Source organism: Mus caroli, unplaced genomic scaffold (assembly GCF_978045245.1).
Source record: "Mus caroli unplaced genomic scaffold, Mus_caroli_1 scaffold_7, whole genome shotgun sequence".
In the NCBI taxonomy this organism is placed as follows: domain Eukaryota; kingdom Metazoa; phylum Chordata; class Mammalia; order Rodentia; family Muridae; genus Mus; species Mus caroli.
In genome coordinates, this window is record NW_028227262.1 from 4,345,436 (window position 1) to 4,365,198 (window position 19,763).

The window sequence follows — 19,763 nt, forward strand, 5'->3', positions numbered from 1 at the left end:
GGCCAGCCTCCCCATTCTCGGAGCTGCCAGGAGTCAAGGTGAAACACGAAGGGAAGGGAAGGTAGCAAGTGGTCAAAGGCAGCGCAGAATTTTAGAATTTTGCCTTTATGTTCTTGGACTGACTGTGAGCCACGGGGGAGCTCAAGGCAGACTGAGATACTCAGTATCTTTCCTACAGCTTAACAGCGTAATGTGGACGCCATTTCTCCCTTTCCGTAAATTTCTTCCTTCATCTGTAAAATAGTCGAGATGATGTTTAACTCGCGGGGGCGTTGTGATAATTAAATACGGTATGTGCAAAAACATTTTAGCAGTTAACTTGACACAGAGTAGGCACGCTCTTTCTTTCCCTGTCGTCCTCCTGTTTCCCGGGCCTCCCACCTGGTGCTGGGAGGGAGAGGTAGGGGTGTAAGAAGAGCGACATCACTTCAGAGAGCTAGTGTAACAGTTGCACGCGTGGCTGGCTGGTGATGTGGCTGTGAGGACAGACGGCGGTGGGTGGGTGGGTGGGTGGGTGGGTGGGCAGTCTTTTGGGCGGGGGCCCTGGCTCTCCAGGCCTCAACTGATGGCATTTTTTAGAAGGGGCATCGATGCGGTCTATAGGAATGCACGCTTATTTGCCTCCCTGTTTAACTCTGCGGTGGTAACTGATGAATGAATGTCTTCTACCTGGCGTCCTGAGAAGTCTCCTCGGATCTGTCCTGTTGGGGAGCAAGGGCACTTCCTACAGAGCGGCTCTCCTTGTGGTATCCGGGCAGAAGGCCAGCCTGGTCTACACAGAGAGACCCTGTCTCAAAACAAAAAGAGGAGGTCCGGGTTGGGAGGCTGCAGGCTTCGGACAGTCCGGCCAAGGGACCGCGAGGCCAGCGGCTGGGGTCCGCCCCCGGCGGCGCCGCGCGCGCCCCGAGGAGCAGCAGCGGGGCGGGCGGCCGCGTGCGAACGAGCGGCGAGGCGGGGCTATCGGGAGCGCCAACCCCGGGTCGGGGGTCCGCGTGGGCCGACACCCTCTCGGCACCACCCTCGCGCGCCCCCGCCCGGGCCCGTCCTGGCCGCCGCTTCCCGCCCTGGCTCTCCTCGGCTCCCAGCGCTGCAGCCGCTCCCTCCCTCCCTCCCTCCCTCCCGCGCGCGCGGCCGAGGCAGCGCGGAACACCGAGCGCATCGATCGGCCTGCTCTGCGGCCGCCCGCCGGGCCCATCGCGCACTCCGGGCTCGATTCGGCAGGCGGCGGCCGCGGCGGCTGAGGCGGCAGCGCTGTGGCGGCGGCTGAGACGGCAGGGGAAGGCGGCGGCGGCGGCGGCTCGGCCCGGAGTCCCGCTCCCGCGCCATTTCGGACCCGGAGCGAGCGCGGCGCGGGCCTGAAGGCGGCGGCGGGAGCCTGAGGCGCGGCGGCTCCGCGGCGCGGAGAGAGGTAGGGCGCGGGCGGCGCTCCTGGGCCGCTGCCCGGTGCGGAGCTCGGCGCGGCCGGGCGGGGCCGCGGCGCTGAATGAAGCCGGCTCTCGGGGCGGCGGGCGCGGGGCGCCGAGGTCGGGCGGCCGCCGTTTCCCGGACGGGGCGGCTTTCCTTCCTCCTCCGGGCCGCGGCCGGCCCTCCGCGCTCGCCCGGCCTCCGCGCCCGGCCTCGGCTGCACCCGGCATCCGCGCCTGGCGCCCCGCGCCCGGCTCAACTTGTCGGGCGCGCGGGCTGTGCGGGGACGCCGCTTCCCCTGGCCGGGCTGCGGGGCCCCGGGGGAGGTCGCGGCGGGAGGTGCTCGGACCCGGTGGCCGGAGGGCGTCGTGGTTCTCGGGGGGGGGGGGGAAGGCGTCCGCCGCGGAGTTCGCGACCGCTCCCCTCCCCCACGCCTGTAAGGGCTGTGACATTGCCGCGGCCACAAAGGAGGAGGTGGAGGTAGGGATGGTGCTGGCAGAACAGGTGGCCCACGCCCTGCGCGGAAAGCCCGCGAGCGACCCGCACGGAAGCAGAAAAGTTAATGCGGCAAGTCTGAGTGGCTTTGTGTGGTGAAAACACAAGGGGGACGAAGGGCGAGAACCGAGGCAGGGGACTCTCCCCGAGTGGAGCGCAGGCAGCTCGGCTCACAGAGTCAAGTTTGAATCGCCTGCTGCCCTCTCCCCTCAGTCCTGCGGTTTGTCCCTTGCCCCTTCCAGACTCCAGAGTTCATTGTAGCATTCCGGGCCGACCACTGAAATCCCCCTAGGCCCATGTAGCAGCTCAAGTCCAGAGCCAGCCTTGTTAAAGCTAGGTGATCATCAAGGCAAGGATTTAAAAGCAGAATGGCATGCTGTGTTTGTCGTGGAAGAATCATCAGAGAGGAAATGTTGAAAAAGTCTGCTCATAATAATCACTTCGAAATTGCCACCAAACGACCAGTGTCACTCTTCCACCGAGGGCCTGATTGCTGACCCCTCATGTGATAGACAATAGACATCAGATACGCTAGGTATCCATATATTTAATTTGAAATTGTAGCTGTTCACAAGCATCCTTGGTTTTAAGAGATGGAGGATAGTAATTTAATTTTACCACTTTTGTTAGAATTGAGCCCCTTTATTACCTTTTGTAACTGGGGGTGGGGGAACCTTTCAGGCTTAAGGTTTTTCTTGAGTAAGACTTTTTTTTCTAGTGGACTTAATTAAATATTACTAAGTTTTAAAAACCTGACAATAAATTTTATTTTCAGCAAAAGCTACGGTGTAAATGATTCAATATCTGTCCACAGTATACCCTAAATTAGCCAACATTTTAGTCTGTGGGACCCCTTTGCACCTATAAACAAATTGTTGAGGGTCTCAGAAATCCTTTGGGGGTGGACATGCCAATATTTACTATATTAGAAGTAACATTTTTTTTTCAGTTTATTTAGAACTAGGAATAAAGTGCCTGTTGGTAACATGAATTCATTTTTAATGAAAAAAAAATAAACTTTTCTAGAACAAAGAATTAGAGTAGCTTTGTTTTACACATTAACAATCTGTTTAATTGTGCTTCATAGGACATAACTGTATTCTTTCCTATCTACATCTCATATCTGCATCTGCATTCTCTTTGTTGTGATTACAGGGCCTAGAGAACCAACTGTCCTTGTAATAGTAAGAAGGCTAAAAAACAATTGCTGTAAAAACAGTTCTAACCTCCTAATCCTGTTCCCTACCACACAGTTTTAGGGACCCAAAATTGCTCTTGTAAGCTAGCCACACTGTTTGCGGGAGGGAGAGGCAAAGGTCACATTGCCATGTGATTTCTTTTCATCTATCCCATTTGCCATGGTCTACATTTGTTACAAAACTTGAAGGCAAACAGGTAAGTTAGGTTAGTAATGGCTCACAGGATGGCCCCAGACAAGCAGCCAGAAAGGATAGGTGGGGCAAAGTAGGGCAGGAGTTGGATGAAGGTCTGATAACAATGGTTTTCTGCCCTTGTGGTCCTGTTACTGAGGTCTTCAGGCACAGGGTGAGGAAGACAGTGTGTTGGAAAAACCAAGTGCATTTTTCCCTCTTGGTGCCTGTGTGACCAGTTCTTGGTGGTCAATAAGTAGACCGTATTTTGTGTTTGTTTACACTGTATATACTTACATTGACCTGGAACTACCTATTCCATAACAAATTGTGACTTTAGTGCCATTCTTTTGTATCCATATGTCTCTTTATCTGCAGTAATATATGATCTACAAGGGAAAGGAGATAAAGTGAATATATTAATTTTATTTCAAAAATGTTTGGAAAAGCAGACTAGGAAAGAACAGTGTTGTATTTAGGGCTGTTAACTGTATACATTGCCAGCACTTAGTGCACCTGTTGGGAGAGCAGTGTATTATAAGCAAGGCAGAAGTCACAGAGGTTACTGAGAAACTCTTTAAATTCTTTACATTTTTTTTTCTTGCCAAAAATAGTCTTTATCTCTAAATTTCATTCAATTTTATTTCCTTGTACAGAGGTACTGTTTTTAGTACTCAAAGGATTATATGTTAAAATTGATCTGATCCTATCCCAAATATTTAATCCCATTTTCCACAGATAGTTTATAGATTAAAATGCCATCAAATAATATCTTTATTTGCTTCATTGCCTAAATGTGTCTTTCCTCACCACAGTGCAGTTTTGACACCAGCTTCGGCTTCCCATTTTGTTGCCCTTCATTGCAGAACTGCTCTGATGGCTTTAAAACAGTTCTCTGCAATTTTGGGCTCCAACAAAGATGTTCTTAGGCTACCTAACTTCTAACTTTTAATATCCAGTCAACAAAGAATACTACAAGGGTAGGTGTTGGGATAGCTGTCGACAAGCTCATGCGGGTGTGTCCACAGGGTATAGCGTACTATGCAGGATATTTGTACTGAGTGAAGTCATGATACATTCCTCTGAGAGCCATTAGCTGCTACAAAACAGTAACCTGGCTGTTTAGATCAACAAGCTAAATGATAGAAGATGGAAGTACTGGTTTCCATGTATTTTTATTAAGTGTTGATGAGAAGAGTTGTAAGTGACTTATAGGTTACTCTGTACATCTGTAGTCACTGAATTCAGAATACCTTAGAGTTTTACACACAAAGGTGAGTGTTAAAATATTGATAAAGTATTTGATAATCTTGTGTGAGACATGTTCTAATTTAGTTATATTTTATTATTTTTATTATAAGGCCTGCTGAAAATGACTGAGTATAAACTTGTGGTAGTTGGAGCTGGTGGCGTAGGCAAGAGTGCCTTGACGATACAGCTAATTCAGAATCACTTTGTGGATGAATATGATCCTACGATAGAGGTAAACGTTGCTTTATATTCTACATACGGCTTGTAAAGGATGGCAGCCATCCTCTTTGAAAAAGATATCATTTTTATATTTATTAGAAAATTATATTGAAAGTTACTTCAGTTATATATGATGTCCTTTAGTCCCAAGGCTTTAAACTGAGTGTTAGGGAACCATAGGTGCAAGGAACTCCACTTATCTTGAGAGCTCGCCACAGAGAATAAGGTCCAAGGTGCCATCTGTGCTTTGTATATGCATTTTGATAAATAAATTTCATGATTTTGTGAGAGTTTAGAATATAGCTTTGCCTTTGATCTATTCCTGAAAGGTTTGTTGTTTTTTGGGTTTGTTGTTATTGTGTTGTTGTTTGGTGTCCTTTATTTAGACAGGGTCTTACTATGCAGCCCTGGCCGTCCTAGAACTCAACTATGTAGACTAGACTAGCTCTGAATTCTCAGAGATCCATCTACCTGCCTCTGCTGCCCAGATGCTGAGATTAAAGATGTACACCACCATGTACAGTGAAAGTTAATCTTTTGAGAACACTTTATTGTTATGGATTACTTGGAATGTTGATGTGATGAGAAAATTTGACTATACTAGGAAAATAGAATCACTTGATGGTTGAGTTTTGTTTTTTAAACAAAAGGGTTTTTGTTTGTTTGTTTGTTTTTTTTGTTTTTTTAGATTTATTTATTTTATGTAAGTGAGTACACTGTTGTTCTCTTCAGACACACCAGAAAGGTTGAGCCACCATGTGGTTGCTGGGAATTGAACTCAGGACCTCTGGAAGGGCAGTCAGTGCTCTTAACCACTGAGCCATCTCTCTAGCCCCGATGGTTGACATTTTTAAGCTTAATACAGTTTGATGAGTAAGATCTTCAGGATTATTTTCAGACAATTTTCATTTCATAGAATCTTAACCAATTAAAGACCAACTGCTAAGAAATAGAATTGATACCTGGAAGAGATCTTGAAAAATCTGGTGTACCTCCTATTGCTGTCAGTAGGTTTAGGTTTTCCTAACCAAAGAAGAGTGTATTTAACCTCCGAGATTAGCAGGAAGGGCTTTTCGTTTCTTGTTTGTTTGTTTGTTTGTTTTTGTTTTTTTAGAGACAGGGTTTCTTTGTGTAGCCCTGGCTGTCCTGGAACTCACTCTGTAGACCAGGCTGGCCTTGAGCTCAGAAATCCACCTGCCTCTGCCTCCCAAGTGCTGGGATTAAAGGTGTGCACCACCACGCCCGGCCAAGGAAGGGCTTTTCACAAGGTAATTGTTCGCGTATTTATGTGTAGTCTAAATATATTAAATTTAATATCAGTGAAGTGTGAAATAAATGTTACTTTGCCTTTGAAATAACCTTATTGTTAGATTATTTTTTAGGCATCTTTACTGCAGTATGGTGATATCCCAATCTTTAGCTTTTCCTCTTTGTTCTAATGTGCCATTTTCAGTTCTTTGTTAGGTTCTAATGTATCCCAAGGTGGCTCTTCAGGTAGCTGAGACCTAGTGTGCAATCCTGATCATGCAGCTTCCACCCCTTGAGTAACAGGGCTCCATTGCAGGCTTTTATGCCTCCATACTCATTCTAGGCTGTGCTGGGGAATCGAATCCACGTTCTCTGACTTGCTGGGCAATCCTCTACTCACCAAGCTATATCCTTACTTCATGTACCAATTTAAAAAGAAAAAAAAAAGACGTGTAGAATTTTGTAGTGCTTCAGAATCCATAGCTATGAAATCTCAAGAGGTCACAGTGCCCTGGCTTGGTTGGGTCTCTGTTCTGTCTTGAAGAAACAGTGTGCTGTGTTGGGCTTTGAGGGCAATGGCGAGCTTGGGAAGGTGATTATATAACTTAGAATATTGAAGGTTGATTAAAAAATTGTTAGGAAGTATCAAATAATGTTAGTAGTAGTATACCACCCTTCAAAAGATGGTACTTAGATATAAAAATGACTTTTATTTGCTGGTCAAGTTTAACAAGTTACACCAGTGACGTAGAGCTCCTCTGTACTAGTCTTCATACACTGATTTTTTTGACAGGTCAGCTCAGTGCTGTAATGTAGTTCTGCTTTTTCCTTCCAGAAAGATCAAAAAGTTCACCCATTTTGACTGGTATTCTAAACGCAAGGTTACTTGGCATGTTATACCATTTAAATCACATGTAAAAGGAAGTTTTAATAGAATGCATGTGAAATGTGAAAGTTTTCCTGGGATTTGGAAGATGCTTTCAGCAGAAGTAACCTTCATTTTCCTTGAAAATCTGAGGGGTTCTATTGTGCTTCCTCCTGTTAGTTCAGAAAGCATCCTGAATATCTACAGCCTGAAGCCAGAGCTGTAGGAGCAATGGTAAAATAGAGCTTAGGAAGCCTTTAGTTCACATTTGCTAACATGTAATATACACCTAACAATTCATTAAGTATGAAGAAGGTAGAAAAGTTTATAAATTTAAATTTCTAACCTTGATTATGATTTCTGCCATGCCAGAAGACTTGACTCTGGGGAGCAGTGATAACCTGTGAACTTTGACCTTGACATTCCCCCAGGTAGTTTAGCAGCTGGAGAAAAGTCTATACCTTATCTCACAATCTGTGGCGAGTCTGAGGAAACTGGCATGGTCCTTTCTTGGTGTGGTTTAGCTGTAAGAAGGGCAAAAGAGCGAAAGAGATTTGATTGACTAAAAATGCCAACTTCCTACAAGTACAAAAAGTTTCAATTGATGAAAAGTGCCAGAGAGAAAATGAGAGCATGGGAGCTGGGCCTAGGGGCAGCCGCTACGGAAGGATTTCCAGTTTAAGATCTGCCTGGGTTACAGAGCAGGTGCAAGGTCAGCCTGCACAGCTTAGTGAGACCCTGTCTTAGAGTGAAGAATAAAGGAGGGCTGTGGGTATAGCCAGCCCATTGGTGAAGTGCTTGTACTTTGGGATTCCATTACATCTTTATATTAAAAAAAATGGCAGGATGCTTTTTAAAAATTTAAGTGATAATACCATTACATTTTTTTTAGTGATTTCAAATTTGTAAAATATTATCCTAGGAGGTGCAAGAGAGCAGTCATTGCTTCTTTGATTTATATCTGTAAACTTGTGAGGTGTTTTAACTTGGCCTAAAGATATTTAGCTAGTTTGAGACTGAATTTATTAAACTTTGTGAAACAAGTGATAATTCTACTACGGTAAGTGAAAAAGTAGCTATCTTTGAAACTAAGAAAATATTTAATAATCTTCTAGTCTGTGCATCAGTATACTGTAACTTGAATTTACTAATGACTGCTTGATGGCAGATACATAATAGAAAACTACCATAGAACATGTTAATATTGGAGATAGCGAATCACCTTGACTTCTGAAATTTTTGTCCTTTTTGAAGTGCACTAGTTTTTCAGTTAACTTTGTTAGTGGGAAATGGTTATTGCAATATCATATGAACTCCTCACACAGCTCAACTAGAAATAGCAAAGAAAGAACTAGCTCAGAATATCAGCAGTTCTGAGTTAAAGCCTTTTGTGCTACATACAGTTTTAACTATTGCTCAGATTACCAAATTTATGTCCCAGTGATAACTTTTATTTTGATTTTCAAATATGACATAGATTTGTTATGTTACTGTGCAGTATGTTATCCTACTCTTAAGTTGTATTAAAACTTTTTGACTAGAAGTCTATTTTTTAAAAGCAGTTTTGTTTGAAGAAAACTTTCCTCTAAAGCTGTGGCCAGCTCATCTTCCTTTTTTGAGTGCCCTCTAGTGGTAATTTACCTGCTTTTGTAATAAATAACAATGAAAACTCAAGGTTGTTTTTTGTATTTTTAACCTTTAGATGCAACCTGTAGTTATATCAGTTTATAAATCTGCTAACTTTACTTGGGAGTCTTTTATGCAGTTAATATGTAAGAGGAAAGAAGGCCGTGTAGGAGAGCACAGGGTGCATTTCCTTTGTGAACACTGGTTGGGCTGAGCTTGTTGGATGAAGGCACTAAAAGCTGCAGTACAACCTGAATTTGATTGCTTGTGCTTGATATGTGCCTTTTAGTATCCTTGTTTTCAAAAATCTGATAATTTTTGAGTTTATTCAGATTTTTGAACTAATGGTAGTTTTGTCTTTTAAGGAGTAGTGCATTTTTATTTTCTCCAAAGTGTTCGTTATCCTAATTCCAAGAGCTTAGAATTTGTAAAATAAGTTTTTGTTTTTCTTTATTCCTACTTTAAAAGAACTTTATAATCTTATTTTATCATGAGAACAAAGTCTTTAATATCCTTGTTCACCAATCAAAATAGGAATCTTGAACTGTCAGTTTTAGCTTGTTTTTCTTGGGTCTTGTCCAGACCTGTTGTGTTTTGACATGGTAAGGAGAACTGCAAAGACCGTTTTAAGTCCAGATGTCTAGTGGCTGTATAAGGATAAGGTGTACTTCTGGGCAGTCACTAAGAGCCAGTGGTCTGAATCCCACTTTGTGGTCAGTAGTAGAATGCTCGGTGTACTGTATAAAAGAATTATAATGGATTTGTATAATACTTTCCATCTTATGAAAGGATTTTTGTTGTTTTTAATCCTCACCTGGATATTTGTCCTGTGTATGATTATATCCATTTTTATCACTGAAAGAACAATGGCTTGGAGTAGATGGGAGATGAAGTAGTTTGATAAGTCCATACCACAAGGAAGGAAATTCTATAGCTGTCAATAGCTAAAGACTCCAGGCCTGTCTCTTGCTTAGATCTCTTTTCTGAGTACCAAGACCTGCATGTCAGGATGCCTTTAGGTTGCGAATTAAAATGACACTCATCTTCTCTACACTTCGTCTCTGTTTGTCTTTAAAACATTGAGCTGAAAATCACATAGAACAAAATAACATTTTAAAGTACGTACGCAGCCAGTGATGACTAGTTATTTCTTAGGGTTACAGCTATCACTGCTATCTGGTTCCAGGATATTTTCATTACACCAGAAAGGAGCTCCATACACATTAGTGGTCAGTCCCCAAACCCTTCTCCTTCCAGCCCCTGGCAGCCACTAACTACTATCTGCTTGCATGTGCATAGTCTTAATATGTCATTTAAAGGAATCATGTATCATTCAGTGTAGCTTTTGTGTCAGATATTTATTTATTTAGTCTCATGACAGGATTTCTCTTTGTAGCTCTGACTGTCTTGGAACTTGCTTTGTAGACCAGGCTGGCCTCGAATTCTGCCTTCCAGGAGCTGGGATTAAAGGTGTGTGCCACTGCTGCTTGGCCTTGTGTCTGATTTTTACATATTTCCAGGGTTTGTCCTTGTTACAATATTAGCACTTCATTCCTTTCTATGGGAAGGTAGTTCTCTCTTGTAGACATTCCATATTTTGTTCATCCATTCATCAGTTAATGACATTTGGGTTCTTCTTTAGAGCTCTTTTAAATAACAGTTTTGTTGTGCATTTATGTTCAGATTTTTTGTGTGACTATCTCTTCTAGTACCTCTGAGATTGGCCAGGTTTAACTTTTTGAGGACTAGCCAAGTCACTGTTGAGCCAAGTCACAGAGCCAAGTCACTGTACTTCGTCTACATTCCTGCTAGCTGCCTGTGAGGGCAGCTGTGCCAGTTAGACCAGCTAAGTGTTCTCCATCCCTACTGCTTTGGCCACCTTAGTAACATTCGCTTGTCTTCTTGTAAGGACTTCATTATTCCCTCAGTTCCTCCTTCTCCCCCTTTTGATTTTGACAGTTACTGGAGTCAGCAGTGCACTACTAGATACTTCCACACTGAGAACTTCATATGGAGAATTCATTAGGTAGGAGAAGACTGAAAAGACAACCCTGAAATACAATATAACATCAAGAAGTGGCTACTACTCCTGATGGTCAGGGGTTGCAGCGATGATTTGGGGAATATTGTAATTAAAAATTCAAAGTCTTCACCTGCAACTATCGCTGGTACCTCTGAGTGTGTGTGCTGAGCTGAAGCAGTATCTGGAAGGGCAAAACAATAGCTCTCCCGTTCCACAGTTTGTTCCAATGCTTGCAGTCAGGTTGGGGAGTCTGAGTGCCCCTTCTTACCTAGAAACGTTTCAGAGGTGACTGGACAGTGTAAAGTGCAGTTCTTCAGAGCAGTGTTTCAGACTCTGGTTTCAGAAGCTGGTTTTTGCTTCATTGTTACTCTCTGCTATTTACCTTTATTTTCACTAAGCTAAGACGAGCTGAACTCTTTGAATCTACAATACTCAGTGTGGTATTTCATGTTTGTATGTTTTCTCTGCTCCTGTCTTGAGTGACCTTCTCTCCCGTCTTTAAGTCACACAGGCAAAGTTGACCTCTTGCATGGTACCATTCCACTTTGTCCAGCTTAGTGTTAACATTTATTTCTATTTGCTTCATTGCTTACATGCATTTCCTTTCCTCTGGATCTGCTTCCTCCATATACAGATTGAGCTGGTTGTGGTGGTACACACCTGTAGTTCTATCACTTGGAGGAATGAGGCAGGAGGATTTTGAATTTGAGAACAGTCTGAGCTACATAGTGATACTGTGTCTCAGAAAACAAAAACAAAAACCACCAGGCAGACATGGTAGTGCATGCCTTTAATCCCAACACTTGGAAGCAGAGGTAGGTCATCTCTGAGTTCTAGATTCCCCTGTTACACACAGCAACTTCCAGGACTACATGTTTCAGGGAAAGATAAACAAAACAAAGAAAAAGAAAGATAAAACAAATTTTTTTGCTTTTTGAAACTATATATAAATTGAATATCTTACATGAAATGTTTGGAACCAAACATTTTTCAAATTTCATTTCCTAGGATTTTGGAATGTTTGTGCAAATTTTACTGGTTGAACATCCCTAATCCAAAAATTTAGACTTTAGAACATTTTTGTTTTAGATTAAGGAGCTGTAATACGTAGCCCAAAATGGGACCTTTAGGATTGCAGTAACTATTCCTGGAGTATATAGCATAGTAGGTAGGAATGAATTTATAAATCTATTTGTGTACTTCACATTCTCCCCTCTTTTGCAGTTGTTGGTGTTTTTTAAAAGAGTGTCATGTATCCTAGGCTGGCCTTATACTGAATTCACTAGACTTTGACCTCAAACTACTGGTCCTCATGCCTCAGCCTCCCAAGTGAGTTCTGGGATTACAAAATGTGTCACCCAAGCCCCAGCCTTGGCTCTTCAATTCTGTTGTGTTCTGGTATTAGTCATATCCAGCTGTTGTGCATATTTCTAGCTATCTTTGAGAACTGAGGGTACAATCTTTATATACAGTGGTATGGAACACATCATTCTTCAATGGATTTAAATATTTAGAAAGGTAATAATATAACATGCTAGACCATAAACAGAGAAAGTCAATTTTATAATTTTTTCCCATAGATGTTACTAAACAGTAAAAAGTACTTGTAATACATGTTAAGAAAACAGCAAATCACTGCAGAAGTAAATCCCCAAATAACGCATGAGCTGATATTTCAGCATCCCTATTCATAATGAAAGACAAAGGCACAGCCTGAAGGTAGATTGGACGAGACAGTACCTGTAATAAGCTTATCACACTGTTTGCATATAAGTAAGGGCTCAGTACACATCAGCTGCTGTAATTACTATTAATAGTAATAGGAGTCCTTTCAGTGAAAGCTTCATTACCTTTTAAGTTTTCTGTTCACTGTTGCCTGTCTTCCCAAGTTTAGATTATTCTAAAAAATGAGCATACTAAATATAATTGAGTTGCACTAGAAAACCACAGACCTATTCTGGTCACTGAGTTTTTCTTTCCCTGAGTGATCTCCCACCTCGACCCCAATTCCTCTTAATGGTTCTACAGATAAAGTTTATGTTCATTAAAGCATAAAGGCAGGCAAACAAACACTTTTTAAAAAGTCATACAAGTTAACAAGATACAAAGGAGTCAAGGCATAGCAGAAGTATGAAGATTCAAAAAGTAATATTATTCCTCAAATAAAACCACAACCATTTGTACTGTATGGAAACATTTTCCCAAAATAGAAACAAAAAATTTTTGTTAGTGATGAATGGGTGTGTTCTCAGTGTTGCTTGGGAAAGTGATGTAATGCATAGCGTGTGTGCACCAACTTTTGCTTTTGTTTTTTTTAATATTGAGTTTTCTCAGGTAGCTGGGGCTAGTATTAAACTCACTGTAAAATAGCTCAGACTGATCTCCTCCTTCTGGGATTTCAGATGTCTGTCTCAAAGTCGGGCTGTTTTGTCATATCTTAGCAGTTGTTCCTCAATTGATGTCATTCTTCATGGTCTAAAATTTAAGATACTTGAAAACCTTAAGATACTTGAAAAACCTCAGCTTTCTGTCTTATATGTTCTAAAATAATTATATTATTCTGATTGTGTCAGTATAATATGATTTGAATGAAAGTATAATATACTAAATTTGTTAGAATTTATAATTAAAAATTACTATTACCATATTAAAATTTATGAAATCTTTTAAAATTTTATCGTAAACTTATACTTAGCTTTAGAAGACACTTAAAACACTGAAGAAAGCCGGGCGGTGGCGGCGGCACACGCCTTTAATCCCAGCACTTGGGAGGCAGAGGCAGGCGGATTTCTGAGTTCCAGGACAGCCAGGGCTATAAAGAGAAACCCTGTTTCGGAAAAGCCAAAAAAAAAAAAAAAAAAAAACCCAAAAAACAAAACACTGAAGAATATTTAAAGCTGAACTGTTAATTAAAAAAAAAAAACAAAAAAAAACCCTTCTTGCAAACTAATAAAATGAATAAAAATAAAAATGTGGTTTCATTTCAGATGAGCAGTGTCTTTAGTACAATCTTTTAAAAATTCTGTTGTGTTTGTATTAACATAATTGTAATTAAAATTACATTTAGGTTTTTCATATTTGCATGTATTTATATTAAATAGATGCATCCATTCAACAGATATTTACTGATTCCTGCAATATTTAAGACTTAGCACTGCTACTTTTCAGTTCAAAGCATGTTGGGGGTGGGCAGGCAACGTTGGAAATGTTGGAGAAGGAATGTTCTTCAGATTTTGTCTTTTAAAATAGAAGGGAAATAGAACTGAGAGACTAAGTAGATGACATGATCAACATTTAAAGAACAGTCCTCTGCTTCCTTGAATAGAACACATCCTAGGAGTCCAGGAAGTACACCAGTGCCTGCCGAGTAGACAGTGCCTTGGACTAAGTGTCCTGTCCGAGTCAGTACCTTCCTTCATGTGCTCTAGGGATGCCTGATGGGGTAGTGGTGCTGGTAGGTGCCTGGATTTATGGGATATTTTGAGAATAGACAAATGGTGTAATATTGTGAGTTATTATTGATTACCTAATGTAATTTTTGTAAGATATTTTAAGATACCTCATTAGTATATAACTTGTTATTTTAAACTGTTAACTTTCTTAAAATCATCATAAATGGCATTGTGTCAAAGGCTATGAACATTTATATTACTTTAAATAACTACAAAATTGCTTTCTGAAAGGACTGTGCCTCATCACCAGAAATGATTTTATTCCACCTCCAGTGCCTTATTGCCGGCAGAGTACATTTTATTTAGAAGTTTTATACTACTTCATAGATGGAAAAAAAGTCACTTTTGCTGAAGATAATTCCCCTATATGGAATAACTTCTATTTATTTGTTCTTTTATTGTGCTCAGTGAGTTTAAGTGACTTTATTTTGTCCTGATTTCCTGAGGACAGTAGTAAGTTACTACCTGGTGTGCCTTCTTCGAAGGCAGGAAATAACACTAATTTAAAATGTGAAATATTGGTGTTTTTCTTTGTTCCATCATTAACTAGTCTTGTAGTTGGATCTATTTTTAAATTGGTTGAACTTTGACAATGTGTACTTTGATAATATGATTATTTTTAATAAAGGAAAACATTGTTTTCAGAATACCTCAAATTTGTGAAGTTATTTTACTGGCTTACCCACAGGGATTGGCAGGTTTTTCTGTGAGGGCTACATGAGTCTTTGTCACATCATCTTCAGGGTCTCGGAGTTGCTGGCTTCAGAATCATTTAGTGTGTAAAGTCTTGATCTTGGGGCATACAAAACAGTGGGCAAGATAGATCTTGGCCTGTGGGGAAGTGTGTTAAGCTTTTTTTTAAAACCTCTTGGGTTTTAGATGCTACATTGATACAGAGTTTTGTTTTGTTTTTCCCTACTTTTTGTCAATAACACTGAAATTGGAACAAAATATTTACTGTACATGTATCATTTTAAGTTAATTTATTAATCTTCGTGTGTGTACAAATGTGCATACTCTGCTGTATGTAGTGGTTAAATAACAAATTGTGGGTATTGATTCTCTCCTTCCACTGGATCTTGGGACCAGTCTCAGGCTGGCAGATTTAGTGACAGGTACCTTTACCTGCTGAGCCATTTCTTCAGCCCTAAATACCACTTTTTGTTCTGCTTGCTTTTTGCTTTCTTTTCAGACCTGTGGCTTCTTTCCAGATCACACTTTGTTATTTAGCATTTTTGACCCTTAGTTTTTGTTGAAGTGCCCTGTCTTTCATGTAGCACGGGGACTACATGCTTCTGAGAATACTGGCTGTAGTCAAATAACTTCACAGTGACTGAATTTTTAACATAAACTCATTGTTTGCAATTAGCAGCATAGCTTATAAGTAGGCTGTGGATTACACTTTATGATACCTGCATGTGGATCAGAATTTTGCTGTCAGTACGCATCAGGAAAGGAACAGTGAGACAACTTTCCCAGTGTCTTGGTCTATTTGAATGAGTGAACGGTCATTACAGAAACATCTTACAAAATACCTGCAGAGACAGCTGTCACTTTATGTGTGTGCTGTCAAATGAGGTCTGAGAGTTTTGTAAGTTGTTGGTACAGGGGCACCTGTAATGCTGATGCTTAGGAAGTAGAAGAGACTAAACTGTGGGGCTCTAATTACAGCTCAGTGGTAGACCATATGCTTAGCGGATGTGAGACTCTGGGCTTAATCCTCAGCGTGAAGAAAACAAATTCAGAAAGTAAAAGCAAAAGCTAAACAAAAAATATATTTAGCATCAGTACAAAAGAGAGACAAGCAAGAGCTGAATCTCTGTAGAAATTATCTCTGTCAAGGACATGAACCCTTAAGGCTGGTGAGATGGCTCAGCAGGTACAGAAAGGCTCTAGCCATCTAGCCTGCTGATCTGAGCTGATTTATAAACTAGTTGGTCTGATATCCAGGTCATCATGAATAAGAGTTGTGAGCGCCATTTTTGTAGTATTAATTTTTAATACATTTTAAATCTATATGATTACAAGTCTTAATCTTCACATACCGTGTGTGTGTGTGTGTGTGTGTGTGTGTGTGTGAATCGGTTTGCCACTCCTATGGTTTGGTTTGGTTTGGTTTGGTTAGTTGTGAACCTAACCTTTAATGGCTGAGCCATCTTTCCTGACTGTTTTTAAGTGTGTAGTTTAGCGGCATTATTATATTTACAGTGTTGTGTGACCATTAGCATTGTTTGCATTTAGAAAGTTTTTGCTCTGTACTCATTAAACAGCAATTCTAATTATCTTTTTCTTAGTCTCTAGAGGAACTTCTGTTGTTTTGTCTCTCTGAGTTTTCCTATTCTAGGTATCTAGTATACATGAAATAATAAAATGTTTGGTGTCTGATTTATGATACTTAGCATATGTATTCAAGATTCATCTACATTGTAGCATGTTTTCAGAATATTGTCCCCCCTTATGACACTTAAGTTGTTTCTATGTTTTGGCTACATAAGCTCTGCTTTCATTTCTCTCTCTCTGTGTGTGTGTGTGTGTGTGTGTGTGTGTGTGTAGGAATTGAATTGCTGGACCATAATACAGTAATCCTACATTAACTTCCAAAGCCAAACTATTTTTCCTGTAACATTTAATATTCCTAGTAGCACTGCCTAGCAATTAGTTTTTCCACATCCCTTTTAATACTCAAATATGTTATTTTCTGGTTTTTGTTTTTGTTTCTTTGGCCAGGAGTGCATTAAGACAAGGTCTCACTATGTAGACCATGCTGACCTTGAACTCACAGAGATTTGTCCACCTCCTTCTCCCAAGGTGCTTGCCAATCACCATCCTAATGGGTGCTCAATGGTGTCTAATGGTTTTGATTTGCAGTTCTCTTAATGATCTCTTCAAGTGCTTATTGGCCACTTGTCTGCTTTGGAGACTGTCTGCCGTACTTTGCCTGTTTTGAATGGGGTCTTCTATTGCTGAGCTGTTTACATCACCTTGTAAAAGATGCACTGTAATAATCCAGACTGTGTTTCTCCCTTCTCAGGACTCCTACAGGAAACAAGTAGTAATTGATGGAGAAACCTGTCTCTTGGATATTCTCGACACAGCAGGTCAAGAGGAGTACAGTGCAATGAGGGACCAGTACATGAGAACTGGGGAGGGCTTTCTTTGTGTATTTGCCATAAATAATACTAAATCATTTGAAGATATTCACCATTATAGGTGGGTTTAAGTTGAATAAGAAAGTTGGCATGTGAAGTAATGATAGCTTACATTTATTGATTCTTTGCTAATTGTTATGCCTGCATGATCTATTTACATTTGAAAACATTTGTATCAAGTATGCAGAATCCCTGTTTTACAAATGCATTTCTTAGGGTTACAGCAGTTACATGACTTGTCCTTGTTTGTACAGATAGCAGGGGTGCTATCTGACACCAGGGCCTTTGTACTCTTACCTACCCTACCCTGCACTAGAAAAGTAAGGTTTTTACATTCTTAGATAGGTAGCCGTATCAACCAGAAACAAACATGGAAAAAAAGGTTTGAGATGGTGTTACTCGAATGGCCTCAAAATAATCATATTTAACTACAGAATTTCATTGGTTGGATAAGCAGTGGCCTTAAATGGTTTTTTTTTTTTTTCTTAATATGTTTAGATGGTTATAAGGGGTTTTTCCCCCAAATTTAGAATTTATTTATACGTTGCATTGACAACAAAACATAAAAGAGACTTTGAACAGAATACACATTGTATTCCCTTTAGTGTTGCTCTTAAAAAAAACAAATCAGTTTTCAGGGCTGGAGAAATGGCTCAGCAGTTATTGACTGTGTTGCTTTTCCAGAAAACCAAAGTTAATTCTAGGTGAATGTCCATTTAAGGCATCTCCAACCACATGGAACTCCATCTCCAGAGAATTGAATACTTCTGGCCTGCACTGGCACCTGAATTCACATGCATGTACCTATACGCAGACACACATATGCGTGGTTAAACATGGAAACTGAAATCTTTCATGATTGTCTTTGTGTCTGAGTAATGCAGGAGCCCTTACCTATAGCTTTGTTGTCTGATGTTTCACTCATGTGCACCTCACCTAAGTATGAAAATATGAAATGGAAATTTCAAAAAATGAAGGATTTCTAAATTTTGAATAGTTTTTATTACATATTGTTATATTTTTTTGTTTTATTCTCCTACTATATTGTCAGTTAAGCTGAATTATTGACATGTACTGTAGGAGAAGATAGTTTATGAAGGAAGAGTTTGGTGCTATCCCCAGTTTCAGGCACTCATGCAAGAGTCTCAGAATGTTTACCCACAGATGGCAGGGAGTCCTGAAATGGCAGTTATGTTGATGCTGGTAACTCATGTTTGGTAAAAGCAAACACATTTTTTCTTTTTTTTTTTTTTTTTTTTTTTGGTTTTTCGAGACAGGGTTTCTCTGTATAGCCCTGGCTGTCCTGGAACTCACTTTGTAGACCAGGCTGGCCTCGAACTCAGAAATCCGCCTGCCTCTGCCTCCCGAGTGCTGGGATTAAAGGCGTGCGCCACCACGCCCGGCTCACATTTTTTCTTGAGATAGGGTTTTACTATGTAGCTTTGGCTTGCCTGGAACTCACTATGTAGACCAGACTGTCCTGAATTCACAGAGGTCCTACTGCCTCTGCTTCCCTAGTGCTGAGATTGAAGGCATGAGTCACCATATCTGTTGGATAAAAATATTTTCAATTGTATACATACACATTTACATATATGTATCATATTGCTAAGATAATTTTCAACCAAAATGTTTGAAACCTTTGTATATTTCTTATTTTTATATATGTAAGTGAACAGATATGTAAGATTTTTTTTTTGTCTTAGAGGGAAAATAAGGAAAGTGAAGACAATTTGGTAGAAACTAGGATTCATGTGAAGAAACCACTCAGTAAAGCTCTGTGAGATGAAGTTGAGGGCGAGGTTTGAAGTATTTTTGTGTTACTTATGCTTCTGCTTCACTTTGTTTCTTCCCCAGAGAACAAATTAAAAGAGTAAAGGACTCTGAAGATGTGCCTATGGTCCTGGTAGGGAATAAGTGTGATTTGCCTTCTAGAACAGTAGACACGAAACAGGCTCAGGAGTTAGCAAGGAGTTACGGGATTCCGTTCATTGAGACCTCAGCAAAGACAAGACAGGTGAGTACAACTGGACAGACGTGAGTCTGTGCTCTGCTTGGTGCTCCAGATGGTATTCATCATTGATCTTCATTTCCTGATGGCATCATTAGGGTATACATGCTACCATAACTCTTGTTACATGTTAATCATCTAATGTGATTCTCCAGTCTTTTTATTATCCTAACAGAAAATAAAATAAAATAATGTTTATTTGGCAAATGTTTTCTCTTGAGTGGACAGTACTTCTTATCCAGGGACCATAATATTACTTAGATTTTTTTTCTCTTTCCTCCCCCCCAGCCCCTCTGTGGGATGCTGGGGGGTGGAGTGTTGAAATGGTCTCTCTGTGTACTCCAGCTTGGGGTTGAACTCTCAGTTTCCTAAGTTTGTCTTGCAGGTGCTGAGATGACAGGTGTACTTCACTATGCCTGGTAGTTTGATTTCTTTTCATATTGAAATTTTTTGTTCCGCCTAGAGTACATTTTACATGTAGGGTTCAAGAAATGTGGAAAAAAAATTTCCACTGAAATGATAAAGACAAAGAATGATGGAATAAAGTTTTGAGTTTTCTATTTTAGAAGCAGTTTTAAGGATTTGTTTTTAGATTAAATTTTGTTGTATTTGAAGAATAACATTTTGGCAGAAATTTTTTGTGGAGCTAT

General features: G+C 40.5%; 1 protein-coding gene across 3 annotated transcripts in view; it reads left to right on the top strand.

Annotated features, from left to right (window-relative positions):
- Positions 1-1,196: 1,196 nt before the first annotated feature.
- Kras (KRas proto-oncogene, GTPase) overlaps positions 1,197-19,763 on the top strand; it is a 33,564-nt gene continuing 14,997 nt past the window's right edge. For 2 of the 3 annotated variants that reach the window (XM_021164782.3, XM_021164783.2), the window contains exons 1-4: positions 1,198-1,408; positions 4,631-4,752; positions 16,985-17,163; positions 18,960-19,119. In XM_021164782.3, the coding sequence (XP_021020441.1) occupies positions 4,642-4,752; positions 16,985-17,163; positions 18,960-19,119 (450 nt within the window). In that variant the 5' untranslated portion in view covers positions 1,198-1,408; positions 4,631-4,641. Of the gene's footprint in view, positions 1,409-4,630; positions 4,753-16,984; positions 17,164-18,959; positions 19,120-19,763 lie in introns of all 3 variants that reach the window. The other variant, XM_029478156.2, reaches the window with a different exon arrangement.